The sequence below is a fragment of the Colobus angolensis genome, unplaced genomic scaffold, assembly GCF_000951035.1.
Source record: "Colobus angolensis palliatus isolate OR3802 unplaced genomic scaffold, Cang.pa_1.0 Scaffold355, whole genome shotgun sequence".
NCBI lineage: Eukaryota > Metazoa > Chordata > Mammalia > Primates > Cercopithecidae > Colobus > Colobus angolensis.
Window position 1 is genome coordinate 1,487,628 of NW_012116877.1, and position 23,049 is coordinate 1,510,676.

General features: G+C 55.7%; 1 protein-coding gene across 2 annotated transcripts in view; it reads left to right on the plus strand.

Moving 5' to 3' along the window:
* The window catches only part of PDE2A (phosphodiesterase 2A, cGMP-stimulated), a 98,854-nt gene that overhangs the window by 67,423 nt on the left and 8,382 nt on the right, over nucleotides 1-23,049 (plus strand). For both annotated transcript variants that reach the window (XM_011953060.1, XM_011953061.1), the window contains 15 exons: nucleotides 2,019-2,107; nucleotides 10,035-10,144; nucleotides 10,994-11,049; nucleotides 16,265-16,324; nucleotides 17,042-17,195; nucleotides 17,378-17,430; nucleotides 17,642-17,716; nucleotides 17,826-17,867; nucleotides 18,378-18,443; nucleotides 18,705-18,835; nucleotides 21,423-21,534; nucleotides 22,011-22,050; nucleotides 22,169-22,232; nucleotides 22,649-22,721; nucleotides 22,864-23,041. In XM_011953060.1, the coding sequence (XP_011808450.1) occupies nucleotides 2,019-2,107; nucleotides 10,035-10,144; nucleotides 10,994-11,049; nucleotides 16,265-16,324; nucleotides 17,042-17,195; nucleotides 17,378-17,430; nucleotides 17,642-17,716; nucleotides 17,826-17,867; nucleotides 18,378-18,443; nucleotides 18,705-18,835; nucleotides 21,423-21,534; nucleotides 22,011-22,050; nucleotides 22,169-22,232; nucleotides 22,649-22,721; nucleotides 22,864-23,041 (1,303 nt within the window). The remainder of the gene's footprint in view (nucleotides 1-2,018; nucleotides 2,108-10,034; nucleotides 10,145-10,993; nucleotides 11,050-16,264; nucleotides 16,325-17,041; nucleotides 17,196-17,377; nucleotides 17,431-17,641; nucleotides 17,717-17,825; nucleotides 17,868-18,377; nucleotides 18,444-18,704; nucleotides 18,836-21,422; nucleotides 21,535-22,010; nucleotides 22,051-22,168; nucleotides 22,233-22,648; nucleotides 22,722-22,863; nucleotides 23,042-23,049) is intronic.

Genomic DNA, 23,049 nt, shown 5'->3' on the forward strand with positions numbered 1-23,049 from the left:
TGGGGCTGGGATGACAGCTGTGGTCCAGGTTCCTGGGACAGTGGGAAATGTCAGCCCTGGCCCCACCAAGAGACCTATAGGAGGTAGGGAAGCCCTGACTTTCAGGAGTCCTGGCTTGGTTGCACAGAGGGGCTCAGCCCCCAGTGAGGTAAGGGAGCTGAGGTCTGCTCTGCTGCCCCCAGGGAGGGGAGCAGAGATGGGGAGGGGACCCCCGCCCAGGGAGGAGAGCTGCTGGCACCTGGCTTCCTCATCAGCACCCATTGTGGCAGGCAGCCCCGAATGCAGATGGTGCTGATGTGTCTGAAATGGTTCCCTCCTTCTCTCCAATAGACTCAGCTAATTTTAACCCAGAGGACTGAGTGAGGGGGTGGGAGACATCCGGACATCCGGAAGTGAAGCAAGGATCTGTCCCCCTCTGCCCCCATGGATTACCCACCCCTCCCTCTGCCTGGGCAGGACTTTCTCTGTGACCCTGCCTGGTCTCTTAACCGCTTTGGGCCAAATAACTCAGACCTCTCCCAGGCTGCTGAAGAGATGGATGACAAGGAGGCTAGATATAGCCGAGGAGTGGGTGGCCTCCTTCCCACTGAATTCTTTATCCCTGAACATCCCACTTAGGTTTCATTCCAGCCAAACAAGAGGGTGTCTGCCCCTCTCACTCCCTTCAGGCCTTTTTCCCACCCCATGCCACACCCACCACTGAACCTGGCTCAGTGTCTCTGGAAGTAGTGGCCAGGCATCTCCTGGGGATTGGGAGGGAGTGGGGGCTGGCTGGGGACAGCCGATGACAACGAGAGTGGCTGGCAGGATTGCGGACTCTCAGAGTTATGGAAGGCAACTGCTTCTTCTGGGAAGGATTCCACATTTACTGAGTGTGGGCCTTCAAGACGTAGCTCCACTGTCACCTCCTCCCGAAGTCCTCCAGGATACCCTCAGCTGGGAGGCAAACCCTTTTCCACCCTCCTGCAGAGAAAACAGCAGAGTTGTGGTCAAGGCTGTGTTGCATGGGGGTTGGTCAGGGATCCCTAAGGGTTGCCAGTTCTGCTTGGAAGGAATGTAGATTTTTGCCTGTAGGTCAGTGAGGGCAACTACTTCTGCCAAGACATGGCCTGGAACTGAGGCCAGAGCTGCTCTGGGCCCTTGGGGAGGGAGGATTAAAGAGCAAGAGCTTTGATCTCCCTCTGAGGAGCAATCTTTCCAAAATACAAATCTGCTCACGTCTCCCTGCGCACGTCCTGTCCTGCCCCCAGTTCTGTTCGTAAGGCCCATCCCACTCAGCCCTACTGACCTCGGGCCCATCCCTGGTGCCCCTTCCCTCACTGTCTGTTCCTAAATGCTCCATGCTCTATACACCTCTGGACCTACCTGTGTACCTGCAACAAGGCCTGGGAGCCCAATTCTGCACCCTGCCCACTCCCTGAATGTGTCTAATTCCCACTCAGTGACAGCTGAAAGGTCACTTCCTCCAAGAAGCCCTCTCCAGCCCCCATGGAGGATGGTGCAGTGCCCTGCTCTGTGCTCCTCCGTTGGCTGGGGTTATGGGTGAGTGGTTTCTTGTAGAGTTGAAGGAGGGATGCTTCTTGGAGCATTCCGAGCCCCATCCCTGGTACAGCTCAGAGTGGATGCTCGGTTATTGTTTGCTGAATGTCTGAGGCTGGAGTCAGGCAGGGAAATATTCCCGGATGGGAGGTGATTTGTCTGCACCTTCAGTCCTTCAAATTCTTTGCCTGGCACGTTGGGTTTCGGGTGGTAAAGAAAGTCGCAGGTTGATGAATCCTGCTTGGAATTGCCTGCTTGGAATTCCTTCCAAGAGGAGAGGATGAGGCGCTTAGTTCACAAGGTGTATTGCTGCCCTGGTTGCATCTTAGAATCACCTGGAGAGAAAACCAAACAGATCATTGCCAGAGCTCCACTCCCACAGGTTCTATGACCTTGCCCCGCAGACCCCTCCATGCAGGCTGGGACTGGGCAGCTGAGAGGACCTCTCCACAGGGTCTCATAAGTGCCTTCTGTCCTAGGAAACTGTCTACACCTACCTGCTGGATGGGGAGTCCCGGCTGGTGTGTGAGGACCCCCCACATGAACTGCCCCAGGAGGGGAAAGTCTGGTGAGCCATTCTCTGCACCCCCATTGCCCTCTTGCATGGCCAAGGATTCTCAGGGCTGAGGCACCATCCAAGGTCAACTGGTCTGACTCTCCCCCTCCAACCTTGATCTCTGCCTCCCTGCCAGGTGGGATACCTTGGCCAGGTTGCTGACCCCAGCATAGAAGGGCAGAAGCAATGTCTTCTCTTTGCTGGGGAAATGGATAGGCACAGAGAAAGTACCAAGTGATGGTGAATTTTCTCCTTCTAATTGCTTCTAAATGGCTGCGGCCTCCTCAGAGCAGAGTTTCAGAACGCTGGGGCTATGGGGTCTACCAGTTAGAACACTAGCATGCTGTGAGAACTACTGTGAGGCTGGACTTGGAATCCCAGCATCCTGGGCCTGCAGGAGCTCACAGTGCCAACTCCCTGCATCTGTGAACAGGGAGATCAGAGGCAGTGTCCTGCTGAGGGTTCTGGAGCCCCACTGCCTGGGTTTGAATCTTAGCTCCCTGTTTACTAGCTGTGCAACCTTGGGCAAATGACACAACCTCTCTGTGCGTCAGTTTTGTTTGTGAAATGGTGATACTAATGGTACTTATAGGATTGTGGGGAGGAGGATTAAATGTGTGTCACACATGTAAAGCATTTAAGTCAGGCCTGATCTGTGGTGAGGACTGTCTGTTGGGGATTGTTGGGGATTACTATTGTGAGAGAATGCTGGAATCACTGACTTCAGGATCTTGGGATCAGTGCACTTGGCCCCCTGATACCTTGATGCCCATTTAATTCAGCCTCCTCATTTTCCAGATGAGTGGATATCATGAGACATGACCAAGGTCACATGCCAGGTATGAGGCAGAGCCAGGCGTAGGACTCGGGTCTTCTGATTCCTGGCCATTTAGGGGACAGTGAGAGGAAGTGGAACTTACCAGATGAGAAAATGTTGAGGGCAGGCATGCTGCTGGGAGGAGGTGAGCTCTGAAGAATGTGGCCATTGCCTGCTAAGCACTGAATGCAGAGCCATTGTGGGGCCCAGGGGGCACTGGGCAGGAGCTGAGGGCAGAGTGGGCACCAGTGGGGGTGCCCCAGAAGGCAGCTCTCTACCCCTATGAGGAGGGCTTTTCCAACAGGCCAAGTGATCCAGGGATGTGGCTTTTTCAGGTAGCAGCTGAGCCTGGCAAGCCACTCACCTTTCACAGGGGCCATGGAAAGAATTCCTGTTTGAGGATGCTGGACTCATGGTCCTGAGGCCCCTCCTGGTGCTGGAAACCCTGGTTTCTAGGATGCTGGTCTCTCCCCAGCCCTTTCCCATGGAAGGAGTTGGTTTGGCTCTGATAGTCACCTTCCCACCTCCTATTCTCCCACCGAGCTCCTTCACCTTCCCCGAACAACTTCTCCGTCAAAGAGCATGGGAACAAAGCCACTGCCACCTCTCTCTAGCCTTCATGTCCCATCTGTAAGAGGATCGTCTGAAAGGTCTTTAGAATCTTAACGGTAAACATGTGGTCATGTTCCCCTTTCTCCTCTAATTCTAAAGAACTGCTCTCCTCCAGCAACCCCCACCTCTAATTCTAAAGAACTTTGCTTCATATAAGCTCCACTCCTCCAGGAAGTCTCCTCGAAGCAGCCTGGGCAGCCTTCCTGGGAGGGATGCAGGAAAACAGGCTCAGGAGGCAGCGGGGGGCAGCCTGCAGGTTTGCTTTACCCCCTGGGACCCACAAATGCTCCCCTCAGCTGTCTGGGCATGTGGAGTGGGTGCGTATCTGTGGTCCAGGAATCTTTGAAAGGGCTCAGATCCTTGGCATCAGCTGCCCTTTCAGCATCCTCCCTCCAACCACTTCAGACTCAATAAGCCCTTTGGAAAAAATACAAAAAAAAAAAAACAAAAAAAAAAACCCAGCAATTAAAAGTGAATGTTCAAATCCAATTATCCCAGAGCTCAGTGGAGATGGGGAGGTGAGTGCCTGCTGGGAGACAGGGGTTGAAGATTCCAGGAGGAGGGCCAGGGGATGAGAAGACAAGAGGGTGACGGCAGCGAGGACCTCCCAGGGGACATACCCATCATCAGGACACACCCGTCATCATCCCCAAACAGGAATTCTTTCCATGGCCCCTGTGAAAGTGAGTGGCTTGCCAGGCTCAGCTGCTACCTGATATAGGGTGGGGGTGAAGGCCCAGGCCCAGTGCTCTCTCTGGTATCTGAGCTTTGCTTGCCCACCTTTGTGCCTGGTGTCTGGTGGTGAGCCCACCTCCACAGTTAGGGCGGAGAGGGCCCAGGGTTGGCTGGGCCCTGCTCTCAGGAGCTCCCAGCAGGATGGGGACTTGAGACCCAGGTGTATGGAAGAGGGAAGAGCACTGGAATGGGATTCAGACAGGTCTGGATTCTAGCTCGGCCCCCTCCCTGTCTCTCTGCTTTCCTACCTGAGGCCCGGTCTATTGGCTTAATGGATAACAGGTGCCAAGTGCTTGGCAGAGGGGCCAGCACACAGTAGGAGCTCAGTGATTGTTACTTGCACCCCCAAGTCCCAACCAGCGATTAGCCTTGAGTGACCTTGAGAAAACACCTTCCCTTCTGGCCTCTTTTTCTGTGAAATGGGTGGGGTTGGGTACAGGGTCCTTCAGATGGTGACCTCTGTGGCTCTGGTCCCCCCAGGAGGGAGAGGGACCAACCTGCAGGCTGCCATGGAGCCTGAGGCTCTCACAGTGCCCGAGGAGGTGAGGGTGTGTGGAGGGTGCTCCTCCAGGAAACCCTGGACGGCTGGCAAACAGCAGCAGGTGTGGCGTGGAGGCTGAATCATAAAGACAGATAAGGAGGCCCGAGGCAACGGGCAGGGAATGGGCTCAGGGCGGTGTGGGGAGAGGCAGGGTGAAAAAGGGTCAAGGCGGGAGTGAGGAGGCCCCCCTGCTCCAGCTCCCAGCCCCACCTGCCCTGTTCCTGCCACTCTGTAGGCTCTCAGATGCCCAGCTGCGTCCCCCCAGTGTGTCTGGCTTTTCTGTCTTCTGGTGCTTGCAAGGGCTGTTCACTCCCTTGTAAAGACCTTTCCTGTTCCACTTTCATTTCAGTCAATCCCATTTTACTTATCTTTCATGGCCTGACCAGAAACCCTCTTGGGGAAGCCTGCTCCACAGTTCCCTGACGCTGAGAGGGAACCAACTTTCAGAAAAGGGGTCTGGGCCATATTGGCCTCCCTTAGGGATGGGTCTGTTCACAGGAAGAACCCTGGGCTGGGAGTCAGAGACCTGGGATCCAGGACAACAGGGCTGCAATCCCAATCGATGCCCTCTCCCTGGGCCTCCATCTGCCCTTCTGTAAAATGATAGGCTGAACATTCTGATGTTGAGGGCTGGTGAGACTCTGAATTCTAAGGGCTGCAAAGGGCCTCAGAGCTGGAGAGGAGAGAATCCTGGAAGGCTGCCTGGGCCAGGGTCTTCCTGAAAGGAGGCTTCACTTCCCTCTTGTTGGTGCCCCACCTCCATCTCCCAGACTGTTTCAGGCCCCAGCTCTGCCGCCTTCCTCTTCTTGTGTCTCCTGCTATCTTAAAGCCTTTGATTACCTGCTGCTGAGTGCAGCAAAAATCTCAGGCCTTTCAGCTGCAACTGAAGCACCCACCACCCACCTTGGCCCAGGCTGGCTGTCTCCCTCCGCTACCACTTGGGGGTCCTCAGGGCCCATCCCTTAGAAATTTCTTCCCCTAAACTGACCAGGTCTTTCATTACAGAATCTGACCATCCCTAGGGTTTGTCTCGGAGGACACCGGGAACGGTCTGCTCCCATCTCAGGATCCTCACATGCTGGGGGAAGGAGGGCGAAAAGAGGGTCCAGGTCCTGGGGGCTCAGTGAGGGGATGGGGACTCAGTGACAGTGGGCAGCCTCAGTGAGGGGATGGGGACTCAGTGAGGATATGAGGGCTCAGTGAGAGTGGGGTGGCCCAGTGAGGGGATTGGGGCCCAGTGAGAGTGAGGGGCCCAGTGAGACGGTAGGGACTTAAGTGAGGGGATGGAGGCTGAGTGAGAGTGTGGGGGCTCATTGAGAGGGTGGGGGTTTAGTGGGGAATGGGGGCTCAGTGAGAGGATGAGGGCTCAGTGAGGGGATGGGGGCTGAGGGAGGGGATGGGGCTCAGTGATAGGATGAGGGCTCAGTGAGAGGATGGGGGCTCAGTGTGGGGATGGGGGCTCAGTGATTGGATGGGGGCTCAGTGAGAGGATGAGGGCTCAGTGAGAGGATGGGGGCTCAGTGAGGGGATGGGGGCTCAGTGAGAGGATGGGGGCTCAGTGAGAGGATGGGGGCTCAGTGAGAGGATGGGGGCTCAGTGAGGGGATGGAGCTCAGTGAGAGGGTGAGGGCTTAGTGAGGGGATTGGGGCTCAGTGAGAGGATGGGGACTCAGTGAGGGGGTGGAGACTTAGTGAGAGTCGGGGGGCTCAGTGAGGGTGGGGGTTCCCCGGGGGGATGGGATTCTGTGGGAGGATGGGCTCAGCAACAGGCTTGGCTGCTCGCTGATGCCTGGGACCTAGTGGGTGTTGGAGGAAGGGGCTTCTCCAAAGTAGAGGACCTGAGAAAGACACACACAGGGGCTCAGAGAAGTGCAGGGGACCCAGCTTTTTCCAGGCTGTTGGCCCTACCAGCAGAGAACCTTTCCCTCGATTCTTTTTCCATTAAACAAATAGTTGTTAAAGGGACGGAACTGCCATAAAATCCACGCCTATTCCTCTCTTCACTCTGTGCCCATCTGTCCTTATCTTCAATGGGGCAGGCCGTGACCACCCAGGCACCCAGTGCTGTCATTAGCCTTCGCCTGGGCAGCTGGCCCTGGGGGGTGGAGTTCCCCACAAGCCCAAGCATGATCCTGGAAGGCAGAGTAGTAAGGGAGGAACTGGAGAGGAGCAGGGAGCTGATCTAAGTTGAGCAAGGAATTATCGGGGGTCTGAGCAGTGGACGAAGCTCCCACTCCCATGTGGGTGAGGGAGACTCAGTCTCGGCACATTCCCCCTTGCAGTCTGTGGCCATCTTTGGAGCCTTCAGGAGGACAGCAGTTCTGGGAGGGCTATGGCAGAGGAAAGGGGCTCCCACAGGGATAGATTAAGGTGAGCGTAGGCTGTGGGGTCCTGCAAAGCTGGGGGAGGGCAGGCTGCAGAGGAAGGTGCCAAGGCTTCCTGAGAATTGAGGGTCCTTGGAAGCCCCAGTGCTTGGGGACATCTCGGCTTAGTCAAGGTTGGTCTATCCCAGCCCAGCCTCTCTCTTGTCCAGGGCCACTAAGATGATCAGACCCTCACTGAGACAAGGTTTCCAGTGTCACAATCTCCTTATGTTGAGAGTTCTACCCAGGCAGCACGATCAGATTGTTCTGAAATCACCTGACCATTACCGTCCCCTGCTCAAATCCCTCCCAGGGCTCCCCCTGCCCTCAGGCTTAAGCCCAGCTCCACAGGGCCCTGGCCTCTGTCTAGCCTTGCTCTCGGCTATCCAGCCACACCAACCTCCTTGTGGCCGTACCTTTCAGCAGGCACACAGTCTTCTCGCCTCCAAGCCTTCGCACATGCAGTTCCCTGGACGTCCTTTCCTGTCTGCCTCAATAACCCTGCATGTCCTTTAGGACTCAACTCAGGTGTCTCCCTCTACAGGAAGCCTTCTCTGACTCTATCACACCCTGCACCTGGGCGGGCTGGGGCCTGCTCTTCCTGCCTTTGGCAGAGCCCTCATCCTCCGACTCAAGCGTGGGTCTGTATGTCGATCTCCACATGTCCTTGGCCTCCTCAGGTGAGGCATGTGTCTGACCCCTCTGCTCACCTCAGCCCTCAGCCCTCAGCACTGAATCTGACCCAGAAGGACCCAGTGGAATGAGAGACTTGAAGTAGAACCCTCCCCTGAGGTTTTTAGTCTAGAATGCTTATTCTTGCTCTGGCATGGAGGGTGAATTGAAGAGACCCAGCGAGGAAGCTAGAGGCTCGGGGAGAGGCTGCTCCAGGGTCCAGGGAAAAGGTGTCTCCACGTGAGCAGGGCAGTGACTTGGGCATAGAGAGCAGAGGACAGTTGTGGGTGATACCTGGGAGGTGACTCACTGATCGGATGGGGAGGTGAGGAAAGAAGACAGGTTTTCGGAGAAGCTGCAAAGGACCCAGTGGATGGTTGTGCTGCTTTGCTGTGAGGTGGGGGGAGTGGAGATAATAATTCAAATGGGATGGGGGTCCCTGGGCCACCTCAGGGACATGGGTGGGAGGCTCCAGGTGGCCTTTGAGTATCTGGGGTCTGGAGCTCATGAGTGAGGGCTGGAGAGTCATGAGGCCGTGAGCACGGAGGGGTTTTGTGCAAAAGAGAAGAAAGGCTGAGGACAGATTCCTTCATCAGGGTCCTGGGAGAGAGGCCAAGGCAGCTCCAGTCCAAGGGTGGGAGGGGAATAGTTGGGGGTCGGCAGGATGAGGCTGCAGTGCGCACTGACCAGCAACGCAAGGACCATTGCCACCTTGTGGCCTCTGGGTAACCAGATTGTCCGAGGCCAAGGAGCTGGGCAGGGTTTGGCCGGGGGTCACCCACTGCCTCCATGAAGCCTCAGCCTTCATCTCATCAGTTTAATCATCAGGAAACGTGGCTCCCATTGCCCTCCTGCCACCCTACGTCCCTCTCCTTCCTGGGGTGACTGGCCTGTGGACAGCCGGGAACTGGAGCCCAGCACTCCAGGAACCTTAAAGGTCCTGGATGTAAGGGCTGGAAGGTGGGAGAATCCACCAGTTCCTGTAGATCCTGGATTACTTAAAGTGGCCGGGAAGGAATGGGCCTGGTTCAGAATGCTGCATGAACTTGAACAAGATGCTCAACTTCTTTGGTCCTTGTTTTGTCTAGAGTCTGTGACCTAGTGATCTCGTGACTTGCAGGCCACCCCCTCTTTTTCCTCATGTGACCTTTGCTGGGCTTCCCTTAGTGACACTGTATGCACACAGTTCCCCAGGTTTCTCTTCTGTCCAGGCCAGGCAGTTCCTACAATCACAATTAAGTGGAGGCAGCATGAGGAATGAAGAACCCAGGACAATTAATCGTCAAAGAGTGACATTTGGTGCAAACTCAGGTGCTTAATTAAGCAGGTTGAACCAGAGGCCAAGGGGGTAGAGGAGGTGGGTTGTGTGATGGGACAGAGAGGAACTCATTCTTCCCATACCAACCTCCCCTGCCTTGGTTCCCACCACCCCTCTGCCACCGTCATACCCTGACACTCACACCTGCCCTCTGTTCAAAGCTCACACCTCCACAGGTATTTGGAAAGTTTCCAGCATGGTGGTTAGACCTAGCCCTGGTACCACCTGCCTGGGTTCAAATCCTGGCTCTACCACTTATTCACTGTGTGACCCTGAACAAGTATTTAGCCTCTTGGTACCATAGCTTCTCCATCTGAAAATGAAGATATCAAACTCATAGAATTGCTGGGAACTCTGAGTTCATCTATGTGAGTTGCTTGGGCTGTGCACGGGACGTAGGAAATGGCCAATAAACTTTAGTTATGATGATTACCTCCTATGCTTAGCACTAAAAGTTGATCAACAATTGTTTTCTGAGGATGGTGATGGGGAGGGTTCTTCTCTCCCCACCCTAGTTCTCCTTGGGAAGATCAGAGAGGTCAGGTCACATGCCTAAGGTCAGATTGTAGCAGGCAGCCCAGCTCTAAGCCCCTGCATTTACTTCCTGTGCTCTCCCACTGCCTGGAAGATCTGTGCAGGGCCCCACCTGAGCCTTTACCAGCAAGGGGCACCAGAGGCCAGACTGTGGCTGCCTGTTTCTCCACATAGGGGCCAGGGTCCCCTAGTTTTTCACTTTTGCTGTCATCGTGTCCACCCTGAGGCAGGTCAGCTTGCCCAGATCCTTGCACATGTGCAGAGTCCAAACTTTCCTGTGTCCCCAGGCCAGGCCTTGCTCCTCCCTGAGCTGGGAGCTCTCAAGGTGGCATCATGTCCTCTTTTCAGGGAGGCTATCATCTCCCAGAAGCGGCTGGGCTGCAATGGGCTGGGCCTCTCAGACCTGCCAGGGAAGCCCTTGGCCAGGCTGGTGGCTCCACTGGTTCCTCATACCCAAGGTAAGGGCTAGGGGCTGGGCAGGGGCAGGGAGGGACTGTGGCCCCTGCACTCCAGGTCATGTCTGTCTTCTACCCCTCTTCATCTCTGTCTCCTTCTTTCTCTTGCTCTGTGTCTCTAGCAATCCCTCCATCTAATTCTCTCTCTATTGTGCTACTAAACTCTCTGAGCCTCAACTTCCTGACTATAAAATGGGACAATAGTATTTACCTTGAGGGGGTGTTTCAAGGAGGCGCAAGTGAGATCATGCATGTTAAGAGCCTGGCACATGCGAGGGCTCAGTGGCCCGTGGCTGTGGTTGTGATGTGCTTGTGCCTGATGCTGGATGGGGCTGTAGTTGTTCTCACACTCTGTCTGTCACTGTCATTGGCCCTATTTCTCTTTCTCTTTTCCTCCATGCCTCCTGTCCGCCATGTCTCTCTCTGCCTCGTGTCTCAGTCTCTCTAGGTCTCTGTCCTCTGTCTCGATGTGGAAAGTGCACAAGACTGGGAGTCAGGAGACCTGACTTGCTGTGTGATCTTGGGCAAGTCACTTCCCCTTTGTAGACCTCAGTTTCCCAATCTGTAAAATAGAGGTGCTCAGCCTCACCTGCCTTCCTCCCTGCAACCCTGAGAGGATCACGAGAAGGTTGTTGAGTGAAGGGGTTTCCTTCCGTGCAGAGGCTGTTGCTGAGGTTGTTTTTGTCACTGCCTCAGGACCCGCCTCTATGTTTCTGTGGGTTTTTGGGGTCTCTGTGTCTCTGTCCTGGCCTCTCTTTGTCTACATCTTTGTGTCCCCGCCCTGGGTCCCGGCTTGGTATCTCTGAGCCTCACCAGCCCTGCAGGAGCACCTCATTGCCCTCTCCCCCTCAGTGCTGGTCATACCGCTAGTGGACAAGGAGGCCGGGGCCGTGGCAGCTGTCATCTTGGTAAGAGCCTGCCTAGGTGGTGGGATGTGGGGAGAGGAGACCACGGGAGGGAGTGGTGGATAGAGCCTCTCTGGGGCATGTGTGTGTGTGTGTGTGTGTGTGTGTGTGTATGTGTGTGTGTGAGAGAGAGAGATGGGAGCCATAAGTGAGGATGGAGTGAGGGGAAGTGGGGGTGTGGGGGTGGGAGGAGTTGGGGCATCTCCCACACCCCAGCCTTCTGCCCCACCTCGAATGGGTAGGATGAAGCCATTGGCCCAGTCAGCAGCTTTCTGAGGGATGTGCAAGCCCCTGCTGGACTCTCAGCCCCCATGAGGTTAGAAGGCCCAGCCATTGGCATACACAGCGCTAACCTTGGTTTCTCTTTGGGATCCTCCACATGGGGTGGGGACCGTGTCCAGGAGGGCGTGAACCAAGTGAGGTGTGAAGAGAGAGGTTGCGGAGGGACAGATGGACCTAAGGGCCTGACCAACAGAGACAGTGTGGAAAACTAGCCAGAGATTTGGAGTGGCTGGAGCTGGGGCCCTTGAGGAGAGAAAGGCCATGGGCAGGCCAGCCAGACCCAGGGCTGAGGCTGGGCAGAAGACAGGTAGCTAGGCGGGCTTCCTGGAGTGGCTGAGGAAGAAGTGTTAGTGGGAAGTGATGGATGCTCTGCCAGAGCCCCGGAACCCAGGCAAGGCTCCCTCCGCAGCCCCTCACAGAGTTCCCAGGGTTTCTGCTCCGTGGAGGGGGTTGTGGAAGTGCAGAGCCTGTGGGGGTGAGATTCTGTGGCTCTTTAAGTTTCTTCTCCTGTGTGGAGGTGGGGGTTCAAACTCTTGTTCTATCCTAGTAACCAAAGGATGAGTTTCCCAAATTGCTATTATTGGGGTTCTGCTTCTGTCAAGGGGGCTGCCATTCCAGTAAAGGGCAGGCTTGGGGGCATGGACAGATAAATGAGCAGGTGTTGGTTCCCTGGGGACTCTTCTCCAGCTCATTAAAATGGAATTAAAGGCTTCCCAGGCGCCTGACCTTTCTGAGCTGCTGGCAGGAGAGGGTGGTGGGAGTGGGGGATGGCTGAGAGGGGAGGAGAGGGGAGAGGAGAGGAGGGGTACTTGGCTGGATCTCCTCCACACTCATCTGCTTGACTGAGGGAGCCGAGGCCGCTGCTTGGTTTCTCCGCAAGCTGTTTCCCCCACCCCCAGCTTCTGGAATGGAGCTGCTGTTGCATGGAGTTCTCAGGGGGCCGCCTCCCCCTGTTCTTTGCTTTCGGTCTCTCCCAGGGCTGGTCAGCTTTGAGGGGCACCGAGATGAGGGGCTATGTGCAGAGGTGGGGGTTGGGAGGCGGTGGCTGGGTCGAGCACCTCCTTCTCTGCTAAGGGCAAAAGGCCTGGGGTGCCAGGTGCCTGAGAAGGACTTCCTTAGGTTAAGGCTGTGAGGACTGGGTCAGGAGGGAAGCAAGGGGAAGACATTTGGAAGGTTACTCCCCTGTGGGCAGAATGCTTGCCATGGCCTCTGCTCACCTTAGCTCAGGCTGGGCCAGAGGCCAATGTGTGTGTGTGTGTGTGTGTGTGTCTCAGGGATGCTGATGGGATCAGATCGCTTACACTTAACTCACCCAGTAGAACTCTGCTGTGATCCTGCGGCAGGCTGGGTGCTGGAGCTGACTCTGCCTTCAGGGAGCTCTCAGTCTTGGGAAAGGTGGGGACACCCTCTCCACCACGGGCCAGATGAAATACTGTTGCCAGCAGGTGCTCTGATGGCAGAGCCTGGAGCAGCAAGTGGTGCCTCATGGAGAGAGCATTTTTGTGGGGCCTTGGGGCACAGGTAGGAGGTCCACAGGCAGGGAAGAAGGGAAAGGGGATTCTAGGCAGAGGAGGAATGTGAGCGAGGCAGGAAGGAGGCCGGGGGAAGGGGTGGTGTGCTGAGGGGAGAGTGTGGTCCTGGGGAAGCTGAAATAGGGGTGCATGCTATTGAGTAGTATGCTAGCCAGCTGGGCTCTGGCTGCCAGGAGTTTTCAACAACCATCCCTTCATCTCCTCAAATACCCTGGGCAGGGAAGAGCTCTTGAAAGGTGTTTAGATTATTCACATCTGCCTCTCCTCCAAGCCTGCACCTTCCCACTCCTGTGGAAATGCACTTCCCCAGGATGCCCCTCCCCAAGGCATACACGTCTGGCAGATGCTCCCTGGCCCACAGGATCTCACTGCCTCCCAGAAGCAGCACAGGCAGCCCCAGACTTTCCAGCTGCTGCCAGAATCTGAGGGCAGAGGGTGCAGAAGGTAGATGGAGTGCCACAGGGCTGATCTTTTGGGAAGCTCGAGTCACCAGCTTCTTCCTCGACAAGCCCCATTCCCCTCTCTGAGTCTCTGCTCTTAGTATTCATCCACTGATCCACCTACCCATCCACCCACTCATCCATCAGTTGAACAACTATTTCTTGAGAACCCACTGTATGCCAGGCATGGTGTGCTAGGTGCTGGGAACACAGAAGTGACCAAGACAGATTAGACAGGCCCTGTCTTGGTGACAAGCACTAAAGTGAGCATGACCCCAGTTACTTGGGAGGTTTAGGTGGGAGTATTCCTTGAGCTCAGGAGTTCGAATCTGGCCTGCAGAATAGAGTGAGACTCCATCTCTAAAAAGAATAAAAATAACAAAAATATTGCAAAACAAGTGAGCAAAATAAGGATAGGATCACATGTGATGGCAAGGGCTAGCAAGGAAACCCCTTGAGGGAGTCCTGCAAAGGAATGCTGGGGCCCGATGAGGACGCAGTCAGCGCGGGCTCTCTGAGGAATATGCCAGCCAGGTGCAGGGCTGTGTGGCTGACTTCTGGGCCTTTACAGCTCACCACTCAAGGTGCCCTGATTGCAGATTTTTTGTGTGTAGAAAGAGTCTTTGACTCTGTTCTTTAATCCTGGGATAATAAGTCTCTTTGAGGAGTGGCGGCCCTTGGTCTCTGGCATTTGATGCCTGATTTGTGCCCACTCTTCCCCCAGCTGCACCGGCCACACCAGCTCCCTGCACGGGGATGGGGTGTTCATGCCATTAGCCATTTTGAACCTGGTGAGGGTAGGGACCTGGGGGCTGTGCTGGGTTTTTAACCCTCTCGTACAGCCACAGTGCACACTGTTGAGTGTTCCCACTGGGCCCCAGACACTTGCCTTGATTAGCAAGAGCAGGTGCAAGTGTGTGTTCCTGTTGGTGAACAAAAAGCCATGAGTGTGTTGGGGTGATTGTGTGTGTTTGTATATGGGGGTGCCAGGTGCATGTGCATGGCTCTTGAGTATGTGAACTAAGTTTCCTTTGTACAGGCATGAATGTGCCTGTGGGGATGCTGTGGACACTGTAAGGGTGGATGTGTGGATGTCTTTGTGTCTGTGACTGCTCCGTGTGTGTGTGTGTGTGTGTGTGTGTGTACCACCTCCATGGGTGAGTGAGTGTAAATGCATGTGTGTGAGGGCCTGACGTTCTTCATGAGAGTGTACATGTGTGTGTTTGTGCACATGCTGAGTGCAGGCAGACCGAGGCAGCCCAGGAACTGGTTGCCCCCACAACCCTAGAGGGGTCCCAGACTTCTCTATTCCTGAGAGATGGGACCAGGTGGAAGGAACAAGAACCATGTCCTCCTCCATGTGCTAACAGTAAAATGCCAACATATTTATATAAGCCATATGCAAATGAACCATAGCCCCAGCTTCTCCTCCCTCCAGCCCCTGCTGTCCCGTAGGAGTCACAGATTGAACCTCATCCAGAGCTTAAGTTTCAACACCATCCTTGACAGCCCAGGTCTCTTCCAGGTCTTCCTGCCTCCAATCTTCCTCCCTCAAATTCACCCTACACCCCAAAGACAGTGGCCCTCAGATACTGAAGTCTGCCATGGCTCCCCAGTACTCTCAGGCTAAAGTCTAACTTCTTAGCCTGACACTCAAGGCCCTTCTTTCTGTGGTACTATGGACCACACCCCTACCTGGATCCTCATCTCCCTAAACCACCTACTGCCAGTGTCCTGGTCTCTTCAAGGTCTACTTGTCCTCCCCATGCCAATGCAGGAAGCCTTCCAAATGTCCTCCCCTCTGAGCTACCCGCCTAGTTTTCTCTCTCCTTCCTCAGGTATGAGGCTCCACACCTCCTCCCAGTCATGTCCCCCTACTCATCCCGCCCCAGTCAGACTGTGAGCTTCCCGAGAACCTGCTGGTCTCCTCCTCCCCATCTGCTCCTGGCAGGAGACCCAGAGCTGAGGCAGGCATTGGCTGCTGACTGGGGAGGGAGGAGAAAGGAGGGGCCCCCAGTGCAGGCACTGCGGGGAGCTCTGCAGGTGGTGAGCAGCTTTGAGTGGGCTCCGGAAGCTAGTGACGCAGGTGGGGAGCCTTGCTGGCAGGACCTGTAGTGGGTCCCTAGGCTGCCACCCTCCCTCCCCACCATCTCTCATTTTCCTCGACAAGCACCCAAGTAGGGGTCGGGGAAGAGACTTCACAGAGTATGAAAGATGAGCTGAGTTCCCTGGTGACTGGCACAGGGAACTTGGAGAGGGACAGGATGATGGGGGTGGTGGAGTGGATCTAGAGGGGGAAAGGTGTGGGCAGAGAATGGGAGGGAGTGGGTGGTGCTGTCTTCACTCTGCCACTTTCTGCTGTGTGATTTTGGGCAAGTCACTCCAGTTTTCTGGCCATGTCTTGCCTGCCAGGTGTAGGCTTGCATCACAGTGGTGAGAATCGCATGTAAGGCAAAGCACTTCACCAACCCATTTATCCATTTATTCATTCACCCATCCATCCTCACCATGGCAGGTGCATCATACTGAACCCAATCCTTTATCCAAGACTTAGGGGAAGCTCAAACCCTAACTCAGAAAGGATAGAGCTGGGAGGCTAAAGCTAATACCACCAATTCTAAAATCAGGACCTGCAGAGCTCCATAGGCTGGGAGCTGAAGAGGGGTCTAAGTTCCCTCCATCCCCTGAACCATACACCTGGGCTGTGCTCTTGATGAGTCAGTGATTGAAAAGGCAGAGACAAAAAAGTTTCACGTCTTTGGGTTAGTCCTAGGAGACTTCCTACAGGAGGGGATTTTCCTGGAGCTGTCTGGGTGTCAGAAAGATGAGGTCATCACTGAGGCCCACAGACTGGAGTGTGTATGTGTTGGTGGGGACCCGTGTGTGCTGCGCATGGGGAGGGCACTCTGGCAGAGACAGACACTGGGAGAGGTCACAGCTAGTTCCCTTCTCCCATCCCTCCAGGTGCACTGTGGCCAGCTGAGTGACAATGAGGAATGGAGCCTGCAGGCAGTGGAGAAGCATGTGAGTGGGAGTGGGGCCATGTACAATGAGGCTGAAGACCCTTATCACAGCTGGTGGGAAGATGTTCTGGCCAGGGAGCTGGACAGACCTAGGTTTTAGCTTTGGCTCTGATGCTTTTGAGCTGTGTGACCTTGAGCAAGTCACTAAACCTCTCTGAGCCTCAGTTTCACACCTGAAAATGGGGATAATGATAGCACCGATTGACCTAGGGCAGTGGTGAGACAAAACTGGTCAAATACCTTGTAAATACACACAGTTGCCAACTTACAATTTCTTGACTTTTCGATGGATTTATGGGGAAGCAACCCCATCCTAAGTCCAGGAGCATCTGTATTTAGAAAGAACCCTCCACATAATGATACTGAGTCTCTTTCATGCCTGAAACTTTATGATTTTGTGACTTTAACAAGGACTTACGACTTCCTGAGGGGGCTAGAGACAGAAATCTGACATCTTGTCTTGGAAGAATCTAGGGGCTAGAGATGGAGATAGACCCTGTACCCTCCTGTTCCGGGACCGCTGGACGCTCCAGGGGCGGTGGGAGCCCCCGGGGGAGCCCTCAGGAAGGTAGAGTCCAGGAATGAGGTGATTGGGACGGCGACGGGGTCCATGGGCCCGGCAGGCAGAGGGAACGGCGGGAGCAAAGGCAGGAATCCCGCGGCAGCAAGCGCAGCGAGGGTGGGGCGAGCGGCGCGCTAACCGCTCGGCCTGTCCCAGACCTTGGTGGCCCTGCGGAGGGTGCAGGCCCTGCAGCAGCGCCGGCCCAGCGAGGCTCCCCGAGCCGTCCAGAACCCCCCGGAGGGGGCGGTGGAAGACCAGAAGGGCGGGACAGCGTACACCGACCGCGACCGCAAGATCCTGCAACTGTGCGGTGAGGACCCGGCCTGGGCAGGTCACGAGGGCGGGGCCGGGCAGAACTTGGAGGGGAGGTGGGCAGGTTAGGCGGTCCCGGGAGCCGGCGGCTGGCCCGACGCGGAGCCGAGCGGCGCCCGAGGGACCCGGACACGGAGGTATGGAGGGGCCCTCTCTCTGACCTGCGCCTGGTCCTTGCAGGGGAACTCTACGACCTGGATGCCTCTTCCCTGCAGCTGAAAGTGCTCCAATACGTGAGTCTCTGCGCCCCTCCCGGCCACCTCCCCGTCCTGTCTCCCTCCGGGGACCAACTTCCCCTTGAGCCCTCCATCTCAGTTCCGATTACGATGTCCCTCCTTCCTCTCTCCTCCACCCCCCTGAAGAGCCCCGGAGAGGGGGGCAGGTGGGGAGTGGGGTGGCCGGGTTCCGCGGTCACCCCCTCGCCCTCCCTTGTCCCTCCCTTAGCTGCAGCAGGAGACCCGGGCATCCCGCTGCTGCCTCCTGCTGGTGTCAGAGGACAGTCTCCAGCTTTCTTGCAAGGTGAGGGCCCGGGTCCACTGTAGAGCTGGGTCGGGGCTGGGCCAGGAACTCGGGTCTCCGAGGGGGAAATCCCTTGCCTTTAACCGGCTCCCTGCACTCTGTTCCTCAGGTCATGGGAGACAAAGTGCTCGGGGAAGAGATCAGCTTTCCCGTGAGTCCCTCATCTGTCTTCTCGTTGGAGTCCGCAGGGGCGGTTGAGGCCGGGTAGACACTCCTGGGATCTGTCTGGAGTATTTGGATCCTCTAGACTCTTGGAATCCGATGGAATTATCTGGATCTTGGGATCTACTTAGAAATGCTGCAGGGATCACAACCTGTGATCATCAGGCTTTATTAGCAAGAATCTCTTAGCATCTACAGAAAGGCTTACCTGGGACCTGCTCACTTCTGTTGGAGTGTTTCTGGATATGGATCTGCTAGAATCTGTCGATGAGAATCCTTGGAGTCTGCTTATCTCTCTCATAGTTAGGGAAGACCCTAGAATCTTCTATAGGGATTCTACCAGAGTCCCTTCCATCTCTGCTCATCGGTGCTGACCCTGTCCACCATTTGAACTGACTGGAGGGTTCTTTGAAACTTCCAGACTTGAGGGTCGGGACAGGTTGAGATCCCCTGACCTGGGGAGTACTGGGCCCTGACTCAGTCTCTCCTCACCCCCTAGTTGACAGGATGCCTGGGCCAGGTGGTGGATGACAAGAAGTCCATCCAGCTGAAGGACCTCACCTCTGTAAGTGATGGCCTGGATGACCCAGAGGGGAAAGGGGAGACCCTACTGTCCATCCCCCAGAGCCAGGGTCTCTGTTACAGAGCAGCCTAGGAATGGGGGAGATAAGACCTGGGGACTTTCCACTATCCCATCTCCATGACATGGAGCTTCCAGCCTTGCATGAATCCCTTAGAACTGCCCATTGCAAAATGTGATGGAGGGCTGGAGGAGGGAAGCATACTCCCCGCTCATTCCCTGCCCTGACTTGCGTCCACTTTGCAGGAGGATGTGCAACAGCTGCAGAGCATGTTGGGCTGTGAGCTGCAGGCCATGCTCTGTGTCCCTGTCATCAGCCGGGCCACTGACCAGGTGGTGGCCTTGGCCTGCGCCTTCAACAAGCTAGAAGGAGACTTGTGAGTCTTTGTGGGATGATGCGGATCAGGAGATGTCACTGAGAGGCTGGCTAGGGCTCCACTAGGGTAACAATGTGGGAAGGGTACTGAACCAGGGCTACTGTCTCAGCAGCAGTGGGTTGAACAGTGTGTTAATGCAACAGAATGAAAGTCATGTTGAGGTCCAAGCTGGTTCCTCTTCTCTTCCCGCACTTCCTGAAGTTTGGGTTATCTGCTCTTGGGGTATTGGGCTCCCTCCCTTGCCATCCCTGTTTTTGCATTACTGCTAGAAACTGCTAGATGGAGGGGCGGGTGCGTTCTGGGTTGGGTGAACCCTCTGGGACTCACAGAACATCATCAACACAGTGGACCATGGCTAAAGGGAATATGCTTGGGGACTGGGAAAAGCTGTCAATCTTTTGAGCCCCTGACAGGGCAGCAGTAAAAATGATACAAAAAAAGAGAGGTGGGCAGGGCACAGTGGACAGAGAAGCAGCCTTGGAGGCCTAGTTGGGAAGCGTATTTCGAGAACTGAGGACAAACCTGGGGTCTAGAAATGGTGTCATAAATAAATTTCATGTCTGCACCAACTCATGAACAGGCAGTAGGTGCCTGAATTTTATTGCAAATGGATCTTAGTTCAGGGAGAAACAGTGCTGTGTCTGGTGAGCCATTTCTGTCCTGGGTGCAGGTTCACACTTGGGCTGGCAGGACGAAAGTTTGTGCTGCATCACATAGGTGGGGAGAAGTAGACAGATGAGGGGCTGAGTCCTGATGCAAAGAGATGCTGGTAGGATGCTGGCCTCTGGAGTCTAAGCAAACAGGCTGGGTTTCAGGGCCTGGAGCTCCAGCAGGGGGTGGACACTAGAGAGCCTGGGACTAGGTAGGTGTCAGAGCCCGGGCCTGAGGTCTGCTGGGGTAGGGTGGAGATTCAGGAGTCCTAGGTCTGAGCTGCAGAACCTACCAGCATGGAACTGTGTTGACAGTTGGGTGGGCCTGGGGAAACGAATATAGGGGCAAGGCAGAATCCGCTAAGGCAGGGAGAATGTGGGATTGCTGGCATCTGGAACTTGTAGGCATCCTAAGGGTGGGAGAATTTATGCCATTCAGCAAACAAATATTGAGCACTTAATGTTGCCATCCCAGTGCTGACCATCTAGATGGCCTTGGGAAGGCCTTTGGGGAGAGGAAGGTAGAGTGAATGGGGGTCCAGCAGGGGCCATGACCTCTCGTTGCTGGCTGGGAGATTGGGTTCTGGGATGGCCCCAGAGCTGGAGGAGAGGTGGTATCAGCAGGAAAACAAGATGGGGCCTTGGTGGCAGCCCTGAGGCCCAGGGCAGGGGCAGGGCCATCTCTGGGTCCCACGCATTTCAGGGAGTGAGTGTTGAATGACTGCATGAGCCAGGGTGGGGCTCAGCTCAGTGCAGTGACTGCAGAGAAGCTTCCTGAAACACAGCTAAGTAGCCAGAGAACAGGGGCTCCAGAAGCCCTTCAGCTGTGAGTGGGATGGGGCTGGTGGCAAGGCCAGGGATAGGATACAGTGACGACATGAGCAAAGATCTCTGAAGTGTTTCCCCTATACCACGCTCTGCACTGGGCATGGATGATATAGTCATGGCCCCATCTCATAAGACTTGAAGCTCATTTTCAGGGCGTAGAGGGAAGAGAGTGAGAAGGGTATTCTAGGCTGAGGGAACAGTGTAGAAAATAAAGTGCCAAGGTGTGAAAGAGCCCGAGGTTTTCTCAGAATGATGAGGATCTTTGTGTGGCTGAAGCTGAGAGATGTCCAGGGTTGAGGGGTGAGAGGTGGGTGGGGCTAGCTGAGGGACCACAAATGTAAGGAAGGTGTGCAGACAGACCCAGGGTGGTGGGGATGGGACCTAGATCCAATAACTGGATGGCAAGCATGAGTGGGGGATGCCCCACAAGGGCAGAGCACCAAGGTCAGCCAAAAAGTGGGGAAGGGCTTAGGCAGGGACGCCTCAGGGCAGTGTGATGTGGGCTGATGCAGGTTCTTCCCATGACCCACACCATTGGTCCACCCAGTCCCATGCAACTCCCCAGTGACAAATCATTTGGTGGCCAGATTGAATGACCTAAGCAGGATTTGGGGCTGATCTTGTCTCACCAGAGTTAGCTCCATGAGCAGTCCTCTCCACACCACCACCCTAGGATTTCTGGAGGCACCGAATCAGGGCCAGCAGAGTCCAGGGAAAGTGGGGTAGTGACAAGAGCTGCACAAGACAGGGCAGTGCCACTTCCCCTCCCTAAGGCTGGAGGCATGCCTGGGGAAGAGCAAAACACCAGTTTGAGCCCAGGCAGTCTCTAGTCTGAGGGAGGAGACCCAGCTTTGGGCTGGGTAAATCCCAAATCAGTGGGGGCAGGTATGGCTCTAGTTTCAAGCATCTAAGGCAGACTGGAGCCCTCCCCTCAGGGAGCCCCCAGTCTGCAGGGCATGGGGGTGGGAAGCTGTTCCAAGGGCCTGTGCAGTGGTTATATAGTTGGCAGGTGGGTACCCCTGTGGGCTTCTGGTGGAACAGAAGTAAGGAGAGTGGGGAGAGAAGCCGGTCTTCCCTTCCCTCCTGAGTGAGCCCACACCCTCCTGCAGGTTCACCGACCAGGACGAACATGTTATCCAGCACTGCTTCCACTACACCAGCACCGTGCTCACCAGCACCCTGGCCTTCCAGAAGGAACAGAAACTCAAGTGTGAGTGCCAGGTGAGCGACCTGCCTTGAGCCTCTCTTGGGCACTGACTCACCCAGTTTTCAGCCCCCGAGACCCATTCAGAAGGGAAATGCCCATGTCTTTCTGGACTGGTGGCAGCCCTTCCCCAGGTGGCTCCGTAACCTAATAACTTGGAGGCCTGCAGTTGCTCAGGACCCGTGCCACTGCCCGCAGGCTCTGTATGTGATCGCCCTCTAGTGTTCAATCTGGGCACTACGGCAACACCTAGGCAGCTAGAGCTGGTGTGAAGGCGGCTGAGACACTCAGGAGACTCCTCACTTGCACTGGGGCAATTTCCCCACTCCTTCACTTAGTAGCCAAATGATATAATTAGACACTGACAGTTTCTGGCTTGTCCGGTGAGCCCTAGGGAAGGAAGGAGAAGACCCGGGTGCTGTTGGAGGCAGGAGGTTAGATAGGGTGATCCCTGCACCCTGACCACCTATGATCTCCATTTCCTTCATTCCAGGCTCTTCTCCAAGTGGCAAAGAACCTCTTCACCCACCTGGGTGAGTGCACTGTTCTCTATGCCTGGCTGTGTGTGGGTACGGGGGCTGGCAGTTGCAGAGGAGAGGTGGAGGGCTTGGCAGCCTGGTCTCACCATGCCTGGTCTTCTCCCTCACCCAGATGACGTCTCTGTCCTGCTCCAGGAGATCATCACAGAGGCCAGAAACCTCAGCAACGCAGAGATGTGAGTGACTCTATCCAGGGGACAGGGCGAGAGAGGCTGCGGCCTTCAGTCCCCATCATCTCCTTTCCTGCCCAACCCACTTCCCCTTCTCTGCCTTCTGTGTGACCTCATCACCTTTTGAGGGATCCTTTATTTCATGCCTGTCTCCCTCACTAGACTGTAAGCTCCGATGACAGCAGGGACAGGGCTGGCTTTGGATCCTCAGCTCCTATCACAGTGCCTGGCACATAGTAGGTGCTTCCAAAAAACACACTTGAATGGACAGGTTTCTGGTGCCAGCCGGCCCTGAGCAGAGTGGCTTACCTTGGTGCACTCCTCCCAGGCCTCGGAAATCCGGCCTTTGCCTCCTTATGGAAAGTGAGGGCGATCAGAGGGGGTTGTCAGGCCCCAGAGGACCCAACCCCCTCCCTCCACAGCTGCTCTGTGTTCCTGCTGGATCAGAATGAGCTGGTGGCCAAGGTGTTCGATGGGGGCGTGGTGGATGATGAGGTGAGCGACTGTGGAGGGAGTATGTGGCCCTAGGGTGTCCGGGAGTCCTCCGGGGACTCTGGGGAGCGGCCCGACGTTTAATAATCCCCTCTGTGGCCGGGTCACTAACTTCTTCCTCTCGACTCCATCTCTTCCCCGGCAGAGCTACGAGATCCGCATCCCGGCCGATCAGGGCATCGCGGGACACGTGGCGACCACGGGCCAGATCCTGAACATCCCGGACGCATATGCCCATCCGCTTTTCTACCGCGGCGTGGACGACAGCACCGGCTTCCGCACGCGCAACATCCTCTGCTTCCCCATCAAGAACGAGAACCAGGGTGCGGGT